At 33.1% G+C, this 22650-nt stretch overlaps 2 protein-coding genes across 4 annotated transcripts in view; one reads left to right on the top strand and one right to left on the bottom strand.

Moving 5' to 3' along the window:
* LOC142319363 (uncharacterized) overlaps window positions 1–22650 on the bottom strand; it is a 79937-nt gene that overhangs the window by 27189 nt on the left and 30098 nt on the right. The window lies entirely within an intron of this gene.
* Window positions 1–22650, top strand: part of LOC142319989 (uncharacterized) — a 187796-nt gene that overhangs the window by 140551 nt on the left and 24595 nt on the right. The window contains exon 6 of the mRNA XM_075357669.1: window positions 380–21677. Within this exon, the coding sequence (XP_075213784.1) occupies window positions 380–21677 (21298 nt within the window). The remainder of the gene's footprint in view (window positions 1–379; window positions 21678–22650) is intronic.

The following is a 22650-nucleotide window of genomic DNA, read 5'->3' as shown; positions in this document are numbered from 1 at the left end:
ACCTAAATTGCTGGTGTTTATTTTGTGAACAAACTGCTTTTAATCCCATGTTAATAGGACAAATAAAAGAGAAAATATTTGTTTTCATTAACCCTTGTATCAAAACCTCTAGGGTTAATGAATAGCAAGCCTGGGATGTAATAAGAAAGTGACAGCCATGTAAAAGCAAAAAAGAATAACATTTTTAAAAATACTCAATTTAAGCTACTAACAACTGTAAAAAAAATAACTTGTAAATGTACACAAGAAGAGATTATTATCAAATAACACCAAATTTCTGTAGTGCTTGAAATGGATCTCTTACAAATACCTTAAAAATATTTTAGAAATAATAGATTATATTCAATTACCTAATAATTATTTTTTTGTTTTTTTAAAGATAACTGCATGTGAGAGACAAAAATTGTACAAAGTTATTCCATGCCCATCAAGATATGACCCACTGGAATGCAAAACATCAATAAAAGAAATTAAAGTGGATACAAAAAAATTAATTGAGCATAATTCTGTACATCATGATTACGAAACAGAATGTAAAGCATTAGAGAGAAAACAGTTGATACAAATAAAAAGTGATAGAGATGAAGGAGAATATATAACAGAAGAAGATTTGAGAATGTTAAAGAAAGATGCTGATGATATAACAAAGATGTTGTTGGATGAATTTAATATTGCAGTCAATGGAAAAAAAGGAAGTGATGACTACAAAGAAGATAGAACATCAAAAGAAGATAAAACCAGAAAAAAAAGGCACTTCCTTAAAGATGAAGAAAAGTTATTGAAACGCAAAAGTTATAAAAAGGATCATTTATTACAAGAGAGAGAAGAAAGTAAAGATGAAAAGGAAGTAAAATGTTCACTAACTGTAGCAGTCAAGGGTAAGATTTCTGGTGAAGACATAGAAATAGTTACTATGAAAGCAGAAAGTCCACCAAATGTAACAGTCAAGGATAAGGCTTCTGATGATAAAGGAAAAGATGAGGAATTCATTGAAGGACCCACTACATTAAAACAAAAGGAACTACACAACATTATTAGGGAAATAGAAAACCTGTTGGAAGTAACAGATTATGGTCAAGAACAAATGGTAAAAATACTAGAGGAAGAAGCCATTGAAGAAAAGGAAAAAGAAGAGATAATGTATGCCATAGAAAAAAAAAAAGTAGCTGAGGAAACAGTAAGTCCACTAGATAAGGGTAAGGTCTCTGAAGAAAGAGTTAAGGTTGGGGAAGAATTGAAAGGACCCAGTGACAGAAGAGAAATAAGGAGCTTATTAGATAAAGACACTAAACAAGTGAAATGTCCACTGGCCTATTTACACAAAAGTAAGGTACTGGAAGAAGAAAACGTAGAGGAAGATATAAAGGGACCAATTGATATTAAAAAGGATGGTTCAGTTAAAGATAAAGTTATTAAGAAAGAAAGTCACCGTGAAACAAAAAAAAAAAAGATTTTTGAAAAAGAAGGAAAGGTAAGAAAAGCAGAAAATGTCACATGTACAGCAGAAAAAATAGACTTTGTAGATATCTTAGAAAAATACATAAAAAAGGTTAATGATCAAGAAGGAATTGTAGGAAAACAACAGGAGGTAGCTAGACGTACAAAAGAAGAAAAAGACAGAAAAGATGCATTGGAAAAAGTTGAAGCAAAGATTGTAGAAAACCCAGTGGATACTACAGAAAAGAGTAAGGTTGCCAATGAAGAGCAAATTGTAAAAAAAATTAAAATGGAAGAAAAGGCAGTAAAAGAAGAAAAGGACTTAAAAGAACCACTGGAAAAAAAAAAAGTTACAAAAGTATTTGAAAGGCCATTTTATTTTCCAGAAAAGGGTGAGGGTGCTGATGAAGGCCAAACTGTGGAAAAAGGTAAAGTAGAAGAGAGTGACATAGTGAAAGAGAAATGCTTAAGAGATGTGTTAGTAAAAGAAACAGTTACTGGAGTTCCAGAAAGGTCAATGGAGTTTATAGACAAGGGTAAGATGGCTGATAAAGACCAAATTATGGAAAAAGTAAAAGTGGACAGAGGTGTAATAGAAGAAAAAGAATTAAAAACAGAAAAAGAAATAGATTCAATGTTCCCAGAGAGGCAACCTGAATTCATAGATAAGGGTAAGTTGCCTGATGAAATAGAAATTGTGGACAAAGTAAAAGCAGAAGCAAATGTCACAAAAAAAGAAAAGTACTTAAAAGCACCATTGGAAAAATATGAAATTACAAAGGTGACTGAAATGCCACTTTATTTTCTAGAAAAGGGTGAGAATGCTGATGAAGACCAAATTGTGGAAAAAGTAAAAGTGGAAATGAGTGTGAAAGAAGAAAAAGAATTAAGAACTCAATTGGAAAAGGTTACAGATGCAAAACTTCTAAAGAGGCCACCAGACTTCATAGACAAGGGTAAAATTGCTGATGAACACCAAATTGTGGAGAAACTTATAGCGAAAGAGAGGGCATCTGAAGAAGAAGACTTAAAAGTTCTACTACAGAAAGATAAAGAAACAAAGGTCATGGAAAGACCACTGCTATTCGTGCATAAGGAAAAGGTTGCTGATGTAGATCAAGTAGTAGACAATCATAAATTAGAAGAAAGAGATAACAAAATAGAAAAAGGCTTATGGGATGTATTAGAAAAACATAAAATTACAAAATTTAAAGAAAGAAAACCTGAGTCCATCGATATAGGTAAAGTTGATAAAGAAGCCCTGATTGTGGACAAAGTAAAAATTGAAATGAAATTGACTGAAAAAGAATTAAAAGCTCCATTAGAGAAAGATAAATTTACAAAGGGTGAAGAAAGACAACTAGAGTGTACACACAAACTTAAAAGAACTGATGAAGAAAAAATTGCAGATGATCAATTTGTGGAAAAAGGAAAGATGCAAGACATGGTGACAGAAGAACGGAAATATTTAAAAGCTCCATTAGAAAAATATAAAGATACAAAAGTTCCAGAGAGATCAACAGTGATCATAGAGAATGGTAAGGTCACTACTGATGAAGAAACTGTAAAAACAAAACTGGAACCAAGGATCACAACAGAAGAAAAGAGATTAAAGGATCAATTAGAAAAAGGTAAAGTAACAACGGTCCCGGAAAGGTCACATGACTTCATAGAAAAGGGTGAGGTGGTTGATGTAGATGAAATTACAGATAAACATAAAGTAGAAGAAAGATACAGAAAGGCAGAAAAAGCCATAAGAGATGTATTTGAAAAAGGAATTATACAGGTTAAAGAAAGGAAACTGGAGTTCAAATACAAGGGTGCAATGGTTGATGAAGATGAAATTGTGGAAACAGTAAAAGTGGAAGAGAGAGAGATAGCAGAAGAAAAAGTATTAAACATTCCTTTGGAGAAAGATAAATTTAGGAAAATTTCAGAAAGGCTACTAGATTCCAAAGAAAAGGCTAAGGTTCCTGGACTAAGGCCACTGGACTTCATAGAAAAGACAGATGTTGATGTAGGTGAAATTATAGAAAAACATAAAGTGAATGAAAAGGATAGAATAGAAAAAAAGGCCTTAAGAGATGTTGTAGAAAAACATAAACTTACAGAGGTTAAAGAAAGGAAACCGGAGTTTACAGGGGAGTATAAGATTCATGAAGACTGCATTGAGTTCCAAGTAAAATTGGAATCAAAGGTGACTGTAGAAGACAACAAATTAAGAGCTAAATTAGAGAAAAAAAAAGTTAAGGGAAAAGAATGGACACTTGAGTCCATAGACAAGGATAAAGTTGTAGATGAAAAACAAATTGTGGAAAAAGGAATATTAGCCAAGGATAAGGTACATGAAGTTAAGATTCAAGAAGATGAAGTTGAGAACAAAGTAAACTTGGAATTAAGGGCGACTGTAGAAGAAAAAAAATTACGAGCTCCAATAGAGAAAAAACAATTGAGAAAGTATAAAGAATGGACATCAGAGTCAATAGAAAAGCATAAAATTGCTAATGAAGAGACTATTGCAGAAGAAGGAATGATGGATATAAAGGAAATAGCAAAAGAAAAAAAAAAAAAAATTCTGTTGGAGAAAGATAAATATCAGAGATTTTCAGAACAGTCACATGACTCTAAAGAAAAGGTTCAGGTTCCTGGACCAAGGCTCATGAATTTAATAGAAAAGAGTAAGGATGATGAAGTAGATGAAAGTCTAAACAAACATGAAGTGGATGAAAAGAAGGGAAAGATAGAAACAGTTTTGAAGAATGTGTTAGAAGAAAGTGAAGATGCAAAACTTAAAGAAAGAAAATCAAAGTTCATAGACAAGGGTAAGGATGATGAATACCAATTTATGGATACAGTAAAAATGGAACAAAAAGTGACAATACAAGAAAAGGAAATGATTGCTTTGTTAGAAAAAGATAAAATTACAAAGGGTAAAGAATGGCCAGCAGAGTACATAGATAAGCAGAAAATTGCATATGAAAGCCAAGTTGTAGATAAAGTAAAGTTTGAAGAACAGGAAATTGATAAAGAAAAAATCATAGAAGTTGCCTTGGGGAAAGACAAATATAAGAAGATTTCAGAAAGGGAACCCTACTCCAAAAAAAAGGATAAAGTTCCTGCATTCAGGCCAATGGATGACATAAAAAAGGATGAGGTTGTTGATATAGAAGAAAATCTAAACAAACACGATGTGGATGAAAAGCATAGAGTAATAAAAAAACCTTCAAAAGATGAGACAGAAAGAGATAAAGAGACAAAGGTTACAGAAAGAATATTGTTAATAGAAGGGAGTAAGCTTGATGAATATAAATTTATGGACAAAGTAAAACTGGAACAAAAATTTATTGTAGAAGAAAAAGAAATAATTGCTTCCTCAGAGAAAGAAAAAATAATAAAGGATAAAGAATTGCCACAGAAGTCCATAGACAAAAGTAAAATATCTGATGAAGACCGTGTAGATAAAGTAATGTTTGAAGAACGAAAGATAGATGAAGAAAAAATCATCAAAGTTCCCTTGGGGAAAGAGAAATATAGGAAGACAACAGAAAGGGTACTAGACTCCAAACAAAAGGATAAAGTTAATCGATTAATGCCAGTTGATAAAATAGAAAAGGATGAGGTTGAGGTTGTTGATATAGATGAAATCTTATACAAATATGAAGTGAATGAAAAGGAAATAAAGTTGAAAAAACCATTAAGAGATGTTATAGAAGAAGATAAACTTACAAAAATTATAAAAAAGAAACTGAAGCACATAGATCAAGATAAGGTTGAGGAATACCAATTTGTGGACACAGTAAAACTGGAACAAGAGACACTACAAGAAAAGGAAATAATTGCTTCATTAGAAAAAGGTAAAGATACAAAGGGTAAAGAATGGCCAACAGAGTCCACAGACAAACATAAAATTGAAGATGACACGCAAGTTGTAGCTACAGAAAAGTTGAAAGAACGGGAGATAGAAGAAGAAAAAGATGTAAAAGTTCCTTTGGAGAAAGACAAATATAGGAAAGTTTTAGAAAGTACGTTCGACAACAAAGAGATGGATAAGTTTCCTGGACTAAGAAAAATGAAGGGCATAGAAAAGGGTGTGGTTGTTGATGTAGATGAAATATTACACAAACATGAAGTGGATGAAGCAGATAGAGTGATAAAGAAACCGTTAAGAGATGTGATGGAAAAAGAAAAAGTTACAAAGGTTAAAGAAAGGATACTGTTAACTGAAGATGATAAATTTGGTAAATACGAATTTGTGGATAAAGTGAAACTGGAACAAATGTTTACGGTAGAAGAAAAAGAAATAATTGCTTCATTAGAGAAAGAAAAAGTAAAAAAGGTTAAAAAACAGCCATCAGAGTTGCTAGACAAGCATAAAATTGGCAATGAAGACCAAATTGTACATAAATTACAGTTTGTAGAACAGGAAATAGATGAAGAAGAAATCTCAAAAGTTCCCTTGGTGAAAGATGAATATAGGAGGATTTCAGAAAGGGTAGTCTACTCCAAACAAAAGAATAAAATTCTTGGATTAAGGCCAATGGATGACATAGAAACGGGTGAGTTAGTTGATGTAGGCGAAATTCTAATCAAACATGAAATCAAAAAGGATAAAAATATAAAAAAACCATTAATAGATGAGCTGGAAAAAGATAGATTAACAAGAGTTAAAGAAAGGAAACGAGAATTCATAGACAAAGATATGGTTAATGAATTCAAATTTGTGGAAAAAGTAAAATTTGAGCCAAAAGTCACTACACAAGAAAGAGGTAGAATTTCTTCATTAGAGAAGAAAAATGTTTTAAAGGGTAAACAATGGCCACCAGTGTCTATAGACAAGCATACAATTTTTGATGAAGACCAAATTGCAGAAAGTGTTAATGTTGAAGAACAGGAAATAGCAAAAGAAAAGATTTTAAAAGTTCTGTTAGAGAAAGATAAATACAAGAAAGTTACGGAAAGGGTTCTTGACTCCAAAGATGAGGTTACGGTTCCTGGACTAAGGTCTCTAAACTCCATACAGAAGGATAAGGTAGTTGATGTAGATGAAATTGTAGTCAAACGTGAAATGGGTGAAAAGGATAGAAAGATAAAAAAACCATTAAAAGATGTTTTAGAAAAAGATGTTTTAGAACTTACAACAGTTGAAGAAAGGAAACTGGAATTCATAGAAAAGGATAAGTTTGGTCAATACAGTTTTGTGGACACAGTAAAATTAGAACCCAAAATGACTCTAGAAGTTAAGGAAATAATTGCTGCATTTGAGAAAGAAAAAGTTACAAAGGGCAAAGAATGGCCATGGGAGTCTGTAGACACTCTTAACATATCTGATGAAAAAGTTACAAAGGGCAAAGAATGGCCATGGGAGTCTGTAGACACTCTTAACATATCTGATGAAGTGGAAATTGCAAAAAAAATAATGGTTGAAGCACAGGAGGTAGCTGAAGAAAAAGTTCCTTTGGAGAAAGGTAAATATAGGAAGGCCCCAGTAACAGTATTCTTAATCAAAGAAGAATATGATGTGCCTATACCAGAGCTACTGGACATCTTAGAACAGGGTGAGAATGTTGATAAAGATGAAAATGTAGACAAACATAAAGTGGATGAAAAGGATAGAAAGATAAAAAAACCATTAGAAGAAGGGTTAAAAAAAAATAAAGTTAGGAAGGTTGAAGAAAGGAAAGCAGGGTTTGTAAACAAGGGTAACACTGATGAAGACCAAATCATCAACAAAGTAAAATTGAAAACAAAGGTTACTGTGAAAGAAAAAGCTTTAAGAAGTTCATCAGCCAAAGAGAAAGATACAGATGTTCCGTCACCAGAATTGAGAAAAAAAAGTCCAATTTCTTTGGATAAAGAAAAATATAGGAAGGTATCAGAAAAACTACTCGACACCAAAGTAAAAGCTACAGATCCTGGGTTAAGACCACTGTATGTCATAGAAAAACATGATGAAATTCTAGACAAACATGAAGTGGATGAAAAGGATACAAAGGCAGAAAAAGCTGCAAGAAATGGGTTTGAAAAAGTTGAGCTTACAAAAGTTAAAGCAAGGAAACCAGAGTTCAGGCTACCAGACCCTAAAAAAAAGATTAAGGTTCCTGGACAAATGCCTACGGGATTAACTGCAAAGAATGAGGTTGTTGATGCAGATAAAATGCTAAACAAACATGAAGTGGAGGAAAAGGATAAAAGAATAAAAAAAGCCTTTAAAGTTGTGTTAGAAAAAGGTAAAGTAAGGATGTTTAGAAAAAGAAAACTGGAGTTCATATGCAAGCATAAATTTAATGAAGTAAAATTTGTGGATAAAGTAAAATTGGAACCAAAAGTTACTGCAGGAGAAAATAAAATAATAGCATCAATAGAGAAAAAAAGAGTTACAAAGTGTAGAGAATGGCCTCCGCAATCTATACGCAAGTATAAACTTGATGAAGAAAAATATCCAGCTGTAGAAAAAGTAAAGGTTGAAAAACGTAAGAAAGCAGAAGAAAAAGACCTACAAGGTCCGCTGGGTAAAGATAAATATGAGAAGAATTCAGAAAGACTTGACTCAAAAAAAATGATTAAGATTCCTGGACTAAGGAAAATGGACATCATAGAAAAGGGTGAGGTTCTTGATGAAAAGGAGATTCTAAACAAACGTGAAGATGAAAAAGAGAAAGATAAAGTTAAAAAGGTAAAAAAACGGACTCCAGAGCTCATAGAAAAGGTTAAGTCTGATGAAGAAAAAATTGTGGATAAAGTAAAATTGGAACCAAAAGTGACTAAAGAAGAAAAAAAAATTGCTTCATTACAGAAAAAAAAACTTAAAAAGGATAAAATATGGCCATCGGAGTCTATAGATAAGCATAATACTGACGATGAATATGAAATTGAGGAAAAACGAAAGAGTGAAGAACGGAAAATAAATGAAGAAAAAGTTCCATTGGAGAACGAAAAATATAGAAAGGTTTCAGAAAGAAAGCCTGACTTCAAAGAAAAGGATAGGTTTCCTGGATTAAGGGCACTGGATTCCATTAAAAAGGGTGAGGTTGTTGATGAAGTTAAATTTCTAGACAATGTTGAAGCAAATGAAAAGGAGAGCAAGAAGAGAAAACACATAAGAGATATGTCAGAAGAAAATAAAGTTGCAAAGCTCAAAGAAGGGATACAGTTCCTTGAAAAAGGTAAGACTGATGAGGACCAAATTACTGACAAAGTAAAAATTAAACCAAAATTGAGTGTAAAAGAAAAGGAAGTAATGATTACATCAGAGAAAGAAAAAGTTTCAAAGGATAAAGAACAGGCCCCTCAGTCTATAGACATGAGTAAAATTGCTGATGAAGGTGTGGAGAAAGTGGATGACATCAAAGAACATGAGGGAATAAATGTAGATGAAGATTTATACAAACACAAAGTGGATGATCAGGACAGAAAGATAAAAAAAGAGTTAAGAGATGAATTAAAAAAAGTTAAAGAAAGAAAACCAGAATTCAAAGACAAGGGTAAATTTGATGAACACCAAATTATGGACAAACTAAAATTAGAACCAAAAATAACTGCAGAAGAAAAGACAACACCTCCTTCTTCAGAAAAAGAAAAAGTTACAAAGGGGAAAGTTTGGCCACCACCTGAGTCCCTTGACAAGCATAAAATTCCAGATGAAGGAAAAATTTTAGAAACGGCAAAGACTGATGAACGAGAGACAGATGATGATGATGATGAAAAATTATTAAAAGTTCCTTCGGAAAAAGATAAATATAGGAAGCTATCAGAAAAGCTGCTTGACACCAAAAAAAAGGATACCGTTCCTCAACTAAGGCCACAAGATGAAACCGAAACGGGTGAGGGTGTAGATGTAAAAAAAGATATACACAAACACGAAGTGGATGAGCAAGACAGAAAAATAAAAAAACCTTTAAAGGATGAATTAGAAGTCACCACGACTAAAGAAAGAAAACCAGAAAACGACAAGCATAAAATATCAGATGAAGGCAAAATTTTAGAAAAAGTAAAGAAACGAGAGACAGATGTTGAAAAAGTTCCCTTGGAGAAAGATAAATATAGGAAGCTTTCAGAAACGTTGCTTGATGCAAAAGAAAAGGACAAGGTTCCTCGATTGAGGCCACTGGATGAAATCGAAGAAGGTGAAGGTATAGATGTAGGTGAAGATTTATACAAACATCAAGTGGATGATGAGGATACAGGAATAAAAAAACCATTTAGAGAAGAATTAGATAATGTTACAAAGGTTAAGGAAAGAAAACCGGAATTCAAAGACAAGAGTAAGTTTCATGAATACAAATTTGTGGACAAAGTAAAATTAGAACCAAAAGTTACTGTAAAAGAAAAGAAATTATCTCATTCCTCAGACAGAGAAAAAATTACAAAGAGGAAAGAATGGCCACCTGAGTCTGTCGACAAGCATAAGACAGCAGATGAAACCAAAATTTTAGAAAAAGTAAACGAAGAACAAGAGATAGATAATGAAAAAGTTCCCTTGGAGAAAGATAAATATAGGAAGCTTTCAGAAACGTTGCTTGATGCAAAAGAAAAGGACAAGGTTCCTCGAATGAGGCCACTGGATGACGTTGAAGAAGGTGAGGGTATAGATGTAGATGAAGATTTATACAAACACGAAGTGGATGAACAGGATAGAAAAATAAAAAAAGCCTTAAGAGATGAGTTAAAAAAAGATAAAGTTATAAAGGTTAAAGACAGAAAACCAGAATTCAAAGACAAGGGTAAATTTTATGAACATCATTTTGTGGACAAAGTAAAATTAGAACCAAAAGTAACTGTAGAAGAAAAGGAAATATTTCCTTCTTCAGATAAAGAAAAAGATACAAAGGAGAAAGTTAGGCAATCTGAGTCCCTTGACAGGCATAAAATTGCAGATAAAGGGAAAATTTTAGGAACAGGTAAGGTTGATGAACAAGAGATAGATGATGGAAAAGTTCCATTGGAGGAAGATAAATGTAGGAAGCAATCAGAAAGGTTGCTTGACGACAAAGAAAAGGATGAAGTTCCTCATCTGAGGCCACTGGATGACATTGAAAAAGGTGAGGGTGTTGATGTAGATGAACATTTAGACAAACAAGAAGGGGATGAATATGATAAAAAAATAAAAAAATCATTAAGAGATCAGTTAAAAAAAGATAAATTTACAAAGGTTAAAGAACGAAAACCAGAAACCAAAGGCAAGAGTAAATTTGATGAACACCAATTTGTGGACAAAGTAAAAGTAGAACCAAAAGTTACTGTAGAAGAAAAGGAAATATTTCCTTCTTCACATGAAGAAAAAGTAACAAAGGGAAACGTTTGGCCACTTGAGTCCCTTGACAACATTATAATTCCAGATGAACGGAAAATATTAGAAAAATTAAAGGTTGGAGAACGAGAGCTAGAAGATGAAAGAGATTTACAACTTCCTTCAGAGAAAGAAAAATACAGGAAGCTATCAGAAGCTATGCTTGACACCAAAGAAAAGGATACGGTTCCTCAACTGAAGCCACCAGATGACATTGAAGAAGGTGAGGGTGTATATGTAGATGAAGATTTGTACAAATCTGAAGTGTATGAACAGGATAGAAAAATAAAAAAACCATTAAGAGATGAATCAGATAAAGTTACAAAGGTTAAAGAAAGAAAACCAGAATTCAAAGACAAAGGTAAGATTGATGAACACCAATTTGTGGAAAAAGTAAAAATAGAACCAAAAGTTACTGTAGAAGAAAAGGAAATATTTCCTTTTTCAGAGGAAGAAAAAGTTACAAAGGGGAAAGTTTGGCCACTGGAATCCCTCGACAAGCATAAAATATCAGATGAAGGCAAGATTTTAGAAAAAGTAAAGGAACAACGAGAGACAGATGATGAAAACTTTCTGTTGGAGAAAGATAAATATAGGAAGCTTTCAGAAAGGTTGCATGATGCAAAAGAAAAGGAGAAGGTACCTCAACTTACGCCACAGGATGAAATCGAAGAAGAGGGTATAGATGTAGATGAAGATTTATACAAACACGAAGTGGATGAACAGGATAGAAAAATAAGAAAACCGTTAAGAGATGAATTAGATAAAGTTACCACGGTTAAAGAAAGAAAACCAGAATTCAAAGACAAGGGTAAGTTTGATGAACACCAATTTGTGGAAAAAGTAAAATTAGAACCAAAAGTTACTGTAAAAGAAAAGGAAATATTTCCTTTATCTGAGGAAGAAAAAGTTACAAAGGGGAAAGTTTGGCCACCGGAGTCCATTGACAAGCATAAAATATCAGATGAAAGTAAAATTTTAGAAAAAATAAAGGAACAACGAGAGACAGATGATGAAAAAGTTCCGTTTGAGAAAGATAAATATAGGAAGCTTTCAGAAAGGTTGCGTGATGCGAAAGAAAAGGAGAAGGTTCCTCAACTGAGGCCACTGAATGAAATCGAAGAAGGTGAGGGTATAGCTGTAGATGAAGATTTATACAAACACAAAGTAGATGAACAGGATAGAAAAATAAAAACACCGTTAAGAGATGAATTAGATAAAGTTACCACGGTTAAAGAAAGAAAACCAGAATTCAAAGACAAGGGTAAGTTTGATGAACACCAATTTGTGGAAAAAGTAAAACTAGAACCAAAAGTTACTGTAGAAGAAAAGGAAATATTTCCTTTTTCTGAGGAAGAAAAAGTTACAAAGGGGAAAGTTTGGCCACTGCAGTCCCTTGACAAGCGTAAAATAGCAGATGAAGGCAAAATTTTAGAAAAAATAATGGAACAACGAGAGACAGATGATGAAAAATTTCCGTTGGAGAAAGAAAAATACAGGAAGCTTTCAGAAAGTTTGTGTGATACAAAAGAAAAGGATAAAGTTCCTGGAGTAAAGCTACTGGATTTCATAGTAAAGAGTGAGGGTGTTGCTGTAGATGAAGATTTACACAAATACGAACTGGATGAAGAAGATAGAACAAAGATAAAAAAACCATCAAGTGATGAGTTAGAAAAAGATAAATTTTCAAAGGTTAGGGAAAAAAAACCATCCATCATAGAAGAGGGTAAGGATGATGAACAACAATTTCTGGACAAAATAAAAGTGAAACCAACAATTACTGTAAAAGAAAAGGAAATAATTGCTCCATTACAGAAATATAAATATATGAAGCCTACAAAATGGCCACCAGTGTCTATAGACATGCAGAAAATTGTTTATGAAGACCAACTTGTAGATAAAGTAACGACTGAAGAACGGGAGATAGAAGAAGGAAAAGGCTTAAAAATTCCTTTGGAGACAGAAAAACATATGAAGGTTTCAGAAGGGCAGCTTGATGCCAAGGAAAAAGATAAAGTTCCTGGAGTAAAACTACTGGATTTCATAGAAAAGAGTGAGGGTGTTGCTGTAGATGAAGATTTACACAAATACGAACTGGATGAAGAAGATAGAAGAAAGATAAAAAAATCATCAAGTGACGAGTTAGAAAAAGATAAAATTACAAAGGTTAGGGAAAAAAAACCATCCATCATAGAAGAGGGTAAGCATGATGAACAACAATTTCTGGACAAAATAAAAGTGAAACCAACAATTACTGTAAAAGAAAAGGAAATAATTGCTCCATTACAGAAATATAAATATATGAAGCCTACAAAATGGCCACCAGTGTCCATAGACATGCAGAAAATTGTTTATGAAGACCAACTTGTAGATAAAGTAACGACTGAAGAACGGGAGATAGAAGAAGGAAAAGGCTTAAAAATTCCTTTGGAGACAGAAAAACATATGAAGGTTTCAGAAGGGCAGCTTGATGCCAAGGAAAAAGATAAAGTTCCTGGAGTAAAACTACTGGATTTCATAGAAAAGAGTGAGGGTGTTGCTGTAGATGAAGATTTACACAAATACGAACTGGATGAAGAAGATAGAAGAAAGATAAAAAAACCATCAAGTGACGAGTTAGAAAAAGATAAAATTACAAAGGTTAGGGGAAAAAAACCATCCATCATAGAAGAGGGTAAGGATGATGAACAACAATTTCTGGACAAAATAAAAGTGAAACCAACAATTACTGTAAAAGAAAAGGAAATAATTGCTCCATTACAGAAATATAAATATATGAAGCCTACAAAATGGCCACCAGTGTCCATAGACATGCAGAAAATTGTTTATGAAGACCAACTTGTAGATAAAGTAACGACTGAAGAACGGGAGATAGAAGAAGGAAAAGGCTTAAAAATTCCTTTGGAGACAGAAAAACATATGAAGGTTTCAGAAGGGCAGCTTGATGCCAAGGAAAAAGATAAAGTTCCTGGAGTAAAACTACTGGATTTCATAGAAAAGAGTGAGGGTGTTGCTGTAGATGAAGATTTACACAAATACGAACTGGATGAAGAAGATAGAAGAAAGATAAAAAAACCATCAAGTGACGAGTTAGAAAAAGATAAAATTACAAAGGTTAGGGAAAAAAAACCATCCATCATAGAAGAGGGTAAGCATGATGAACAACAATTTCTGGACAAAATAAAAGTGAAACCAACAATTACTGTAAAAGAAAAGGAAATAATTGCTCCATTACAGAAATATAAATATATGAAGCCTACAAAATGGCCACCAGTGTCCATAGACATGCAGAAAATTGTTTATGAAGACCAACTTGTAGATAAAGTAACGACTGAAGAACGGGAGATAGAAGAAGGAAAAGGCTTAAAAATTCCTTTGGAGACAGAAAAACATATGAAGGTTTCAGAAGGGCAGCTTGATGCCAAGGAAAAAGATAAAGTTCCTGGAGTAAAACTACTGGATTTCATAGAAAAGAGTGAGGGTGTTGCTGTAGATGAAGATTTACACAAATACGAACTGGATGAAGAAGATAGAAGAAAGATAAAAAAACCATCAAGTGACGAGTTAGAAAAAGATAAAATTACAAAGGTTAGGGGAAAAAAACCATCCATCATAGAAGAGGGTAAGGATGATGAACAACAATTTCTGGACAAAATAAAAGTGAAACCAACAATTACTGTAAAAGAAAAGGAAATAATTGCTCCATTACAGAAATATAAATATATGAAGCCTACAAAATGGCCACCAGTGTCCATAGACATGCAGAAAATTGTTTATGAAGACCAACTTGTAGATAAAGTAACGACTGAAGAACGGGAGATAGAAGAAGGAAAAGGCTTAAAAATTCCTTTGGAGACAGAAAAACATATGAAGGTTTCAGAAGGGCAGCTTGATGCCAAGGAAAAAGATAAAGTTCCTGGAGTAAAACTACTGGATTTCATAGAAAAGAGTGAGGGTGTTGCTGTAGATGAAGATTTACACAAATACGAACTGGATGAAGAAGATAGAAGAAAGATAAAAAAACCATCAAGTGACGAGTTAGAAAAAGATAAAATTACAAAGGTTAGGGAAAAAAAACCATCCATCATAGAAGAGGGTAAGCATGATGAACAACAATTTCTGGACAAAATAAAAGTGAAACCAACAATTACTGTAAAAGAAAAGGAAATAATTGCTCCATTACAGAAATATAAATATATGAAGCCTACAAAATGGCCACCAGTGTCCATAGACATGCAGAAAATTGTTTATGAAGACCAACTTGTAGATAAAGTAACGACTGAAGAACGGGAGATAGAAGAAGGAAAAGGCTTAAAAATTCCTTTGGAGACAGAAAAACATATGAAGGTATCAGAAAGTCTGCTTGAAGCTAAAGAAAAGGATATGGTTGAGACGGCTGAGTTAAAAAAAAAAGGAGTCCTAGAAGTTCCTTTTGAGATAGATAAATATAGGATGGTTTCTAAAAGCCTGCTAGACTTCAAAGAAATGCCTAAAGCTCCTAGTCTAATGCAACTGGATTTCACTGAAAAGAGTGTGGGTGTTGATGTAGATGAAGATTTACATAAATACGAACTGGGTGAAGAAGATAGAAGAAAGACAAAAAAACTGTCAAGTGATGAGTTAGAAAAAGATAAATTTACAACGGTTAAAGAAAGAAAACCAGAATTCATAGACAAGGGGAAGTTTGATGAATACCGATTTGTGGAGAAAGTAAAATTAGAACCAAAAGTTACTATAGAAGAAAAGAAAATATTTCCTTCATTAGAGAAAGAAAAAGTTACGAGTAATGGTTGGCCACCAGAGTCTATCAACAAGCATGAAATTTTAGATGTGGGAAAAAGTTTTGATAAAGTAAAGGTTGAACGGGAGATTGGAGAAAAAAAAGTTGTAAAGGCTCATCTGGTGAAGGATAAAGATAAAAAAGTCAGTAGAATGCCCTTGCACTTCATAGAAAAAGCTATAGTTGCTGATAGAATTCTAATACTGGACAAACATAAATTTGTAGAAAGAGATGGGAAAACAGAAAAAGACTTAAAAGATCAATTAGTAAAAGATATAGTTAAAATGGATCAAGAATGGAAATCAGAGTTGATAGACAAGGGTATGCTTGCTGGTGAAGATCAAATTGTGGAAAAAGTGAAGGTGGATGCCATAATGACAGAAAAACAGATAGGAGTTCCATTAGAAAAGGGTGAAGATACAAAGATACCAGCAATGTCCCTTGAGTTCATAGAAAAGAGGATGGTGTATGAAGAGGACAAAACTGTGGACAAATTAATAGTGAAAATGAGGGCGAGTGAAGATGAAAAAGAATTAAAAGCACTATTAGAAAAAGACACAAAGGTCTCAGAGAGGGCACCTGAATTCACAGTTAAGGATATGATATCTGATGAACAAATTGTTGACAAATTAAAAATCAAAGCAACAGTCACAAAAGATGAAAAGGATTTACCAGCACTGTTGCAAACAGGTAAAGTTACAAAATTGACTGAAGAGCCAGTTCATTTTCCAGAAAAGGTTGAATATGCTGACGATCAAATTGTGGATAAACATGAAGTGAAAGAGAAGGAAATAATGAAAGAAAAACGTTTAAGCGATACTTTAGTAAATGGTAAAATTACTAAAGAACCAGTAAGGTCAGTGGAGGAGTTCATAGACAAGGGTGAGGTTGCGGATGAACAAATTGTGAAAAAACTAAAAGTGGACACAAGTGTGATTGAAGAAAAAGAATTAAAAACTCTATTAGAAAAAGATGTAGATGTAGAATTCCCAAAAAGACAATCTCAATTCATCGACAAGAGTAAGATTGGTGATGAGGAAAAAACTGAAATAAAAGTAAAGGTAGAAACAGAGGTAACAGAGAAAGAAAAAGTTTCATTAGTGAAAGATAAAGAAAAAGAGTTCTTGGAAAGGGCACTGGACTTCATAAAAAAACCAAAGGTTGCAGATAAAGATGAAATAGAAGACAAACATAAATTAGAAGAAAGAGATAGAAAAATAGAAAAAGGCTTAAGAGATATGTTACAAAAAGATAAAGTTAGAAAAGTTAAAGAAAGGAAACCAGAGTTCATAGACAAACGAATGTTTGCTGATGAAAATCAAATTGTGGAAAAGGTAAAGGTGGAAGCAAGGGTGACAGAAGAATTAATAGCTCCATTAGAAAAATATCAAGATAAGTTTCCAGCGATGCAGCCACTGAAGGTTTTAGAAAAAGATAAAGTCAGTGAGGAGGAAGAAATTTTGGACAAAGTAAAAGTGGAAGCACTAGATGAAAAAGAATTGACAGCTCGATTAGATAAAAACAAAGATGCAGAGTTCCATAAGAAGCCACCTGAGTTCATAGACAAGGATAAAGATGCTGATAAAATTGTGGATAAAGTAAAAGTGGAACCAAGGGTTACAAAAGAAGAAGAGGACCTAAAAGCACCATTGGAAAAAGATAAATTTACAAAGATGGTTGAAAAGCCACTTTATTTTCCAGAAATGTCTAAGGACATTGATGAGGTTCAAATTGTGGAAAAAGAAAAGGTGGAAGAGGAGAGGGACATGAAAGAAAAATGCTCAAGTGATATGTTAGTGGTAGAAAAAGAAAAAAAATTTAAAGCTCCATTAGAGAAAGATAGGCCACCTGAATTGATAGACAAGGGTAAGGTACCAGATGAACAAATCATGGTAAAAGTAAAGGTGGAAACAACAGGGCCAGAAGAAGAAGAAAAAGAATTAAAAGTTGTATTAGAGAAAGATAAAGATAGAAAGTTCTTAGAAAGGGCACTGGACTTCATAAAAAAACCTAGGGCTGCTGATACGGAGGAATTAGAAGACAAACATAAAGTGGAAGAAAGAGAAAGAAAAATAGAAAAAGGCTTAAGAGATATGTTAGAAAGAGATAAAGGTAGATTAGTTAAAGAACAGAAACCAAAGTTTATAGACAAGGGTAAGATAAAGGATGAAGATCAAATTGTGGAAAAGGTAAAGGTGGAAGTAAGAGTGACAGAAGAATTAATAGCTCCATTAGAAAAAGATAAAGGTACAAAGGTTCCAGCAATGCCACTGATGCTCTTAGAAGAAGGTAAGGTTGAGGATGAAGACCAAATTGTGAAAAAAGTAAAAGTGGAAGAGAGAATCACTGAAGGAGAAGAGGATTTAAAAGCATCATTGGAAAAAGATAAATTTACAAAGATTACTGAAAGGCCGCTTTATTTTCCAGAAAAAGTTGAGGATGCAGACAAAGACCAAAGTGTGGATAAAGGTAAATTGGAAGAGAGGAGAGACATAGTGAAAACAAAAAGCTTAAGTGATGTGCTAGTAAAAGATAAAGTTACTAAAGTCAAGGCAAGGTCAAAGGAGGTAATAGACAAGGGTAAGGTTGCTGATGAAGACCAAATTTTGGAAAAAGTAAAAGTGGACACGAGAGTGACACAAGAAGAAGAAGAACAAAAGGAATTTAAAGCTCCTTTACAAAAAGATAAAGATAGAAAGTTCCCAGAAAGACCACCTGAATTCACAGATAAGGGTAAGGTGTCTGATGAAGAACAAATTGTGGGCAAAGTAAAAGTGGAATCAAGAGTCACAAAAGAAGAAGAGGACTTAAAAGCATTGTTGGAAAAAGATAAAGGAACAAAGGTGAGTGGAAGACCACTTTATTTTCCAGAAAAGAGTGAATATGCTGATGAAGATGAAATTGCGGAAAAAGGTAAAGTGGACACGAGTATAACAGAAGAACAAAAAGAATTAAAAGCTCAATTAAAAAAAGATATGTATAAAAAGTTCCCCGAGAGTCTACCTGAATTCATAGATATGGGCAAAGAGTCTGATGAAGAACAAATAGTAGGCAAAGTAAAAGTGGAATCAAGAGTCACAAAAGAAGAAGATGACTTAAAAGCGTTGTTGGAAAAAGATAAAGGAAAAAAGGTGAGTGGAAGGCCACTTTATTTTCCAGAACAGAGTGAATATGCTGATGAAGACGAAATTGCGGAAAAAGGTAAAGTGGACACGAGTATGACAGAAGAACAAAAAGAATTAAAAGCTCAATTAAAAAAAGATATGTATAAAAAGTTCCCGGAGAGTCTACCTGAATTCATAGATATGGGCAAAGAGTCTGATGAAGAACAAATAGTAGGCAAAGTAAAAGTGGAATCAAGAGTCACAAAAGAAGAAGATGACTTAAAAGCGTTGTTGGAAAAAGAAAAAGGAAAAAAGGTGAGTGGAAGGCCACTTTATTTTCCAGAACAGAGTGAATATGCTGATGAAGACGAAATTGCGGAAAAAGGTAAAGTGGACACGAGTATGACAGAAGAACAAAAAGAATTAAAAGCTCAATTAAAAAAAGATATGTATAAAAAGTTCCCGGAGAGTCTACCTGAATTCATAGATATGGGCAAAGAGTCTGATGAAGAACAAATAGTAGGCAAAATAAAAGTGGAATCAAGAGTCACAAAAGAAGAAGATGACTTAAAAGAATTGTTTGAAAAAGATAAAGGAAAAAAGGTGACTGAAAGGCCACTTTATTTTCCAGAAAAGAGTGAATATGCTGATGAAGACCAAATTGCGGATAAAGGTAAATTGGAAGAGAGGAAAGACATAGTGAAAACAAAAGGCTTAAGTGATGTGCTAGTAAAAGATGAAGTTACTAAAGTCAAGTCAAGGTCAAAGGAGGTCATAGACAAGGGTAAGGTTCCTGATGAAGACCAAATTTTGGAAAAAGTAAAAGTGGACACGAGTGTGACAGAAAAAGAAAAAGAAAAGGAATTAAAAGCTCCTTTACAAAAAGATAAAGATAGAAAGTTCCCAGAAAGACCGCCTGAATTCACAGATAAGGGTGAGGTGTCTGATGAAGAACAAATTGTGGGCAAAGTAAAAGTGGAATCAAGAGTCACAAAAGAAGAAGAGGACTTAAAAGCGTTGTTGGAAAAAGATAAAGGAACAAAGGTGAGTGGAAGGCCACTTTATTTTCCAGAAAAGAGTGAATATGCTGATGAAGATGAAATTGCGGAAAAAGGTAAAGTGGACACGAGTATAACAGAAGAACAAAAAGAATTAAAAGCTCAATTAAAAAAAGATATGTATAAAAAGTTCCCCGAGAGTCTACCTGAATTCATAGATATGGGCAAAGAGTCTGATGAGGAGCAAATAGTAGGCAGTGTAAAAGAGGAAGCTAGAATCACAGAAGAAGAAAAAGACTTACAAGCATCATTGGAAAAAGATAAATTTACAAAGATGAAAGAAAGGCCACTTCATTTTCCAGAAAAGGTTGAAGATGCAGACAAAGGCCAAATGGTGGAAAAAGGTAAATTGGATGAGAGGAAAGACATAGTGAAAACAAAAAGCTTAAGTGATATGCTAGTAAAAGATAAAGTTACTAAAGTCAAGGCAAGGTCAAAGGAGATAATAGACAAGGGTAAGGTTGCTGATGAAGACCAAATTTTGGAAAAAGTAAAAGTGGACACGAGTGTGACAGAAGAAGAAAAAGATAAGGAATTAAAAGCTCCTTTACAAAAAGATAAAGATAGAAAGTTCCCAGAAAGACCACCTGAATTCACAGATAAGGGTAAAGTGTCTGATGAAGAACAAATTGTGGGCAAAGTAAAAGTGGAATCAAGAGTCACAAAAGAAGAAGAGGACTTAAAAGCAATGTTGGAAAAAGATAAAGGAAAAAAGGTGAGTGGAAGGCCACTTTATTTTCCAGAAAAGAGTGAATTTGCTGATGAAGACGAAATTGCAGAAAAAGGTAAACTGGACACGAGTATGACAGAAGAACAAAAGGAATTAAAAGCTCAATTAAAAAAAGATATGTATAAAAAGTTTCCGGAGAGTCTACCTGAATTCATAGATATGGGCAAAGAGTCTGATGAAGAACAAATAGTGGGCAAAGTAAAAGTAGAAGCGAGTGTCACAGAAGAAGAAAAAGACTTGCAAGCATCACTGGAAAAAGATAAATATACAAAGATGTCTGAAAGGCCATTTTATTTTCCAGAAAATGTTGAGGATGCGGATAAGGCCCAAATTGTTGAAAAAGGTAAATTGGAAGAGAGGGACTTAATGAAAGAAAAACGCTTAAGCGATGTGTTAGTAACAGATAAAGTTAGTAAAGACCAGGTAAGATCAACAAAGGTCATAGACAAGGGTAAGGTTGCTGATGAAGACCAAATTTTGAAAAAAGTAAAAGTGGACATGAGAGTGACACAAGAAGAAGAAGAACAAAAGGAATTTAAAGCTCCTTTACAAAAAGATAAAAGTAGAAAGTTCCCGGAGAGGCCACCTGAATTCATAGATATGGGTAAGTTGTCTGATGAATCAATTATGGACAAAGTAAAAGTGGAATCGAGGATCACAAAAGGAAAGGATTTAAAAGCATCATTGGAAAAAGATAGAGTTACAAAAGTGACTGAAAGGCAACTTTATTTTCCAGAAAAGGGTGAATATGCTGATGAAGACCAAACTGTGTACAAAGGTAAAGTGGACGAGACGGACATAATGAAAGGAAAACGCTTAAGCGATTTGTTTGTAAAAGATAAAGTTATTAAAATTCCAGAAAGGTCACTGGAGTTAATAGACAGAGACAGAGTTGCTGATGATCAAATTTTAGAAGAAGTAAAAAAAGTGGTTAAAGAAGATGAAAAAGAATTAAAAGCACCTTTTGTAAAAGAGAAAATTATGATGGTCATAGACAGGGCACTGGAATTAATAACAAAAGCAAAGGTTGCAGATATAGACAAAGTCATAGAGAAATGTATGGTGGAAGCCAGAGACACAAAAGTAGAAAAAGACTTGACACAGAAAAAAAAACTTGAAAAAAGTGACACAGAATATAAAGAAGAAACATTTGATGACACATCTAAAGAAGAGAAAATTATCTGCACCCTTAAAGACGTGTGTAAAAAATTTCCAGCTAAATCTCAAAAAATAATATCTACAAGTAAATTTCGTTGTGTTAATCACGACTGGCTTAATGGAGGTATGTTTTTCTTAATGATGTTAAACATAATTATTCATTATTTAAAATTCAATTTGCTTTTTTTAATGTTTTGTTACGGGGAGTCAAACTTTCTTTATTACATAATGTAAAATAAATGCCACTTTTCTCAGTCCTTATCTGGATAAAACATCAATTAAACATAAATTCTTTTTTTAGTATGATACACAAGCATTTTTTGTATGTTGAAAAGTATTTCTTCAAAATATTTTCTTATGAAAGTCTGCATTAAGGTACCTTAAAAAAAATATGTAACAAACTTTTTAAAAACCACTCTTATATTAAATGCACTAAAATGTAGGAAATAAAAACATTTAAAAGAAATTTTTAACACACCAAAAGGTAAAAAATAATTTTAGGACAATATCTCAGAATGGATTTGATAATAAGCTTTGATGGTGATATGTAAGATTATGTGAAAGTCATAGCTTCAAATTAAAAATTTGACGTTTGACATGCACCACACTTTGAATGTGGTGCTCATGTCATTGCACCTCACTCTTTAGGCCATTCACACATGAAAAAATTGGTAAAAACATCAATTTTTACTTTTAAGCTACGACTTTCACATAACCTTGCATATCACCATCAACAAAGCTTGTTGTCAAATCCATTGAGAAATACCATCCTAAAATTATTTTTTACCTTTTAATGAATTTAATTTAAGAGTGTATTTTTTAATTTTTGTGTGTAATTTGAGTGGTGTTTTAAAAATTTAATATTTTTTTTTATTTTCTACTTTTTAGTGCATTTAATATAATAGTGGTTTTTAAAAAGTCTTTTTACATATTTTTTATTTTCTGCTTTTTAGTCATCATAGTTTATACTTTACATCTGTGCTAGTACACAGGTTTGAGTGATTATATGAAATTCGAATTTTGCCTCAGTTGTAGAAAAATACTTTGATTCAATTTAATCAATTGAAACTACAATATCACAAACATGCATAATTCTT

Source organism: Lycorma delicatula, chromosome 2 (assembly GCF_047948215.1).
Source record: "Lycorma delicatula isolate Av1 chromosome 2, ASM4794821v1, whole genome shotgun sequence".
Taxonomy (NCBI): Eukaryota; Metazoa; Arthropoda; class Insecta; order Hemiptera; family Fulgoridae; genus Lycorma; species Lycorma delicatula.
Note: the sequence above shows the minus strand (reverse complement) of the source record. Positions and strands in the feature narration are given on the sequence as shown.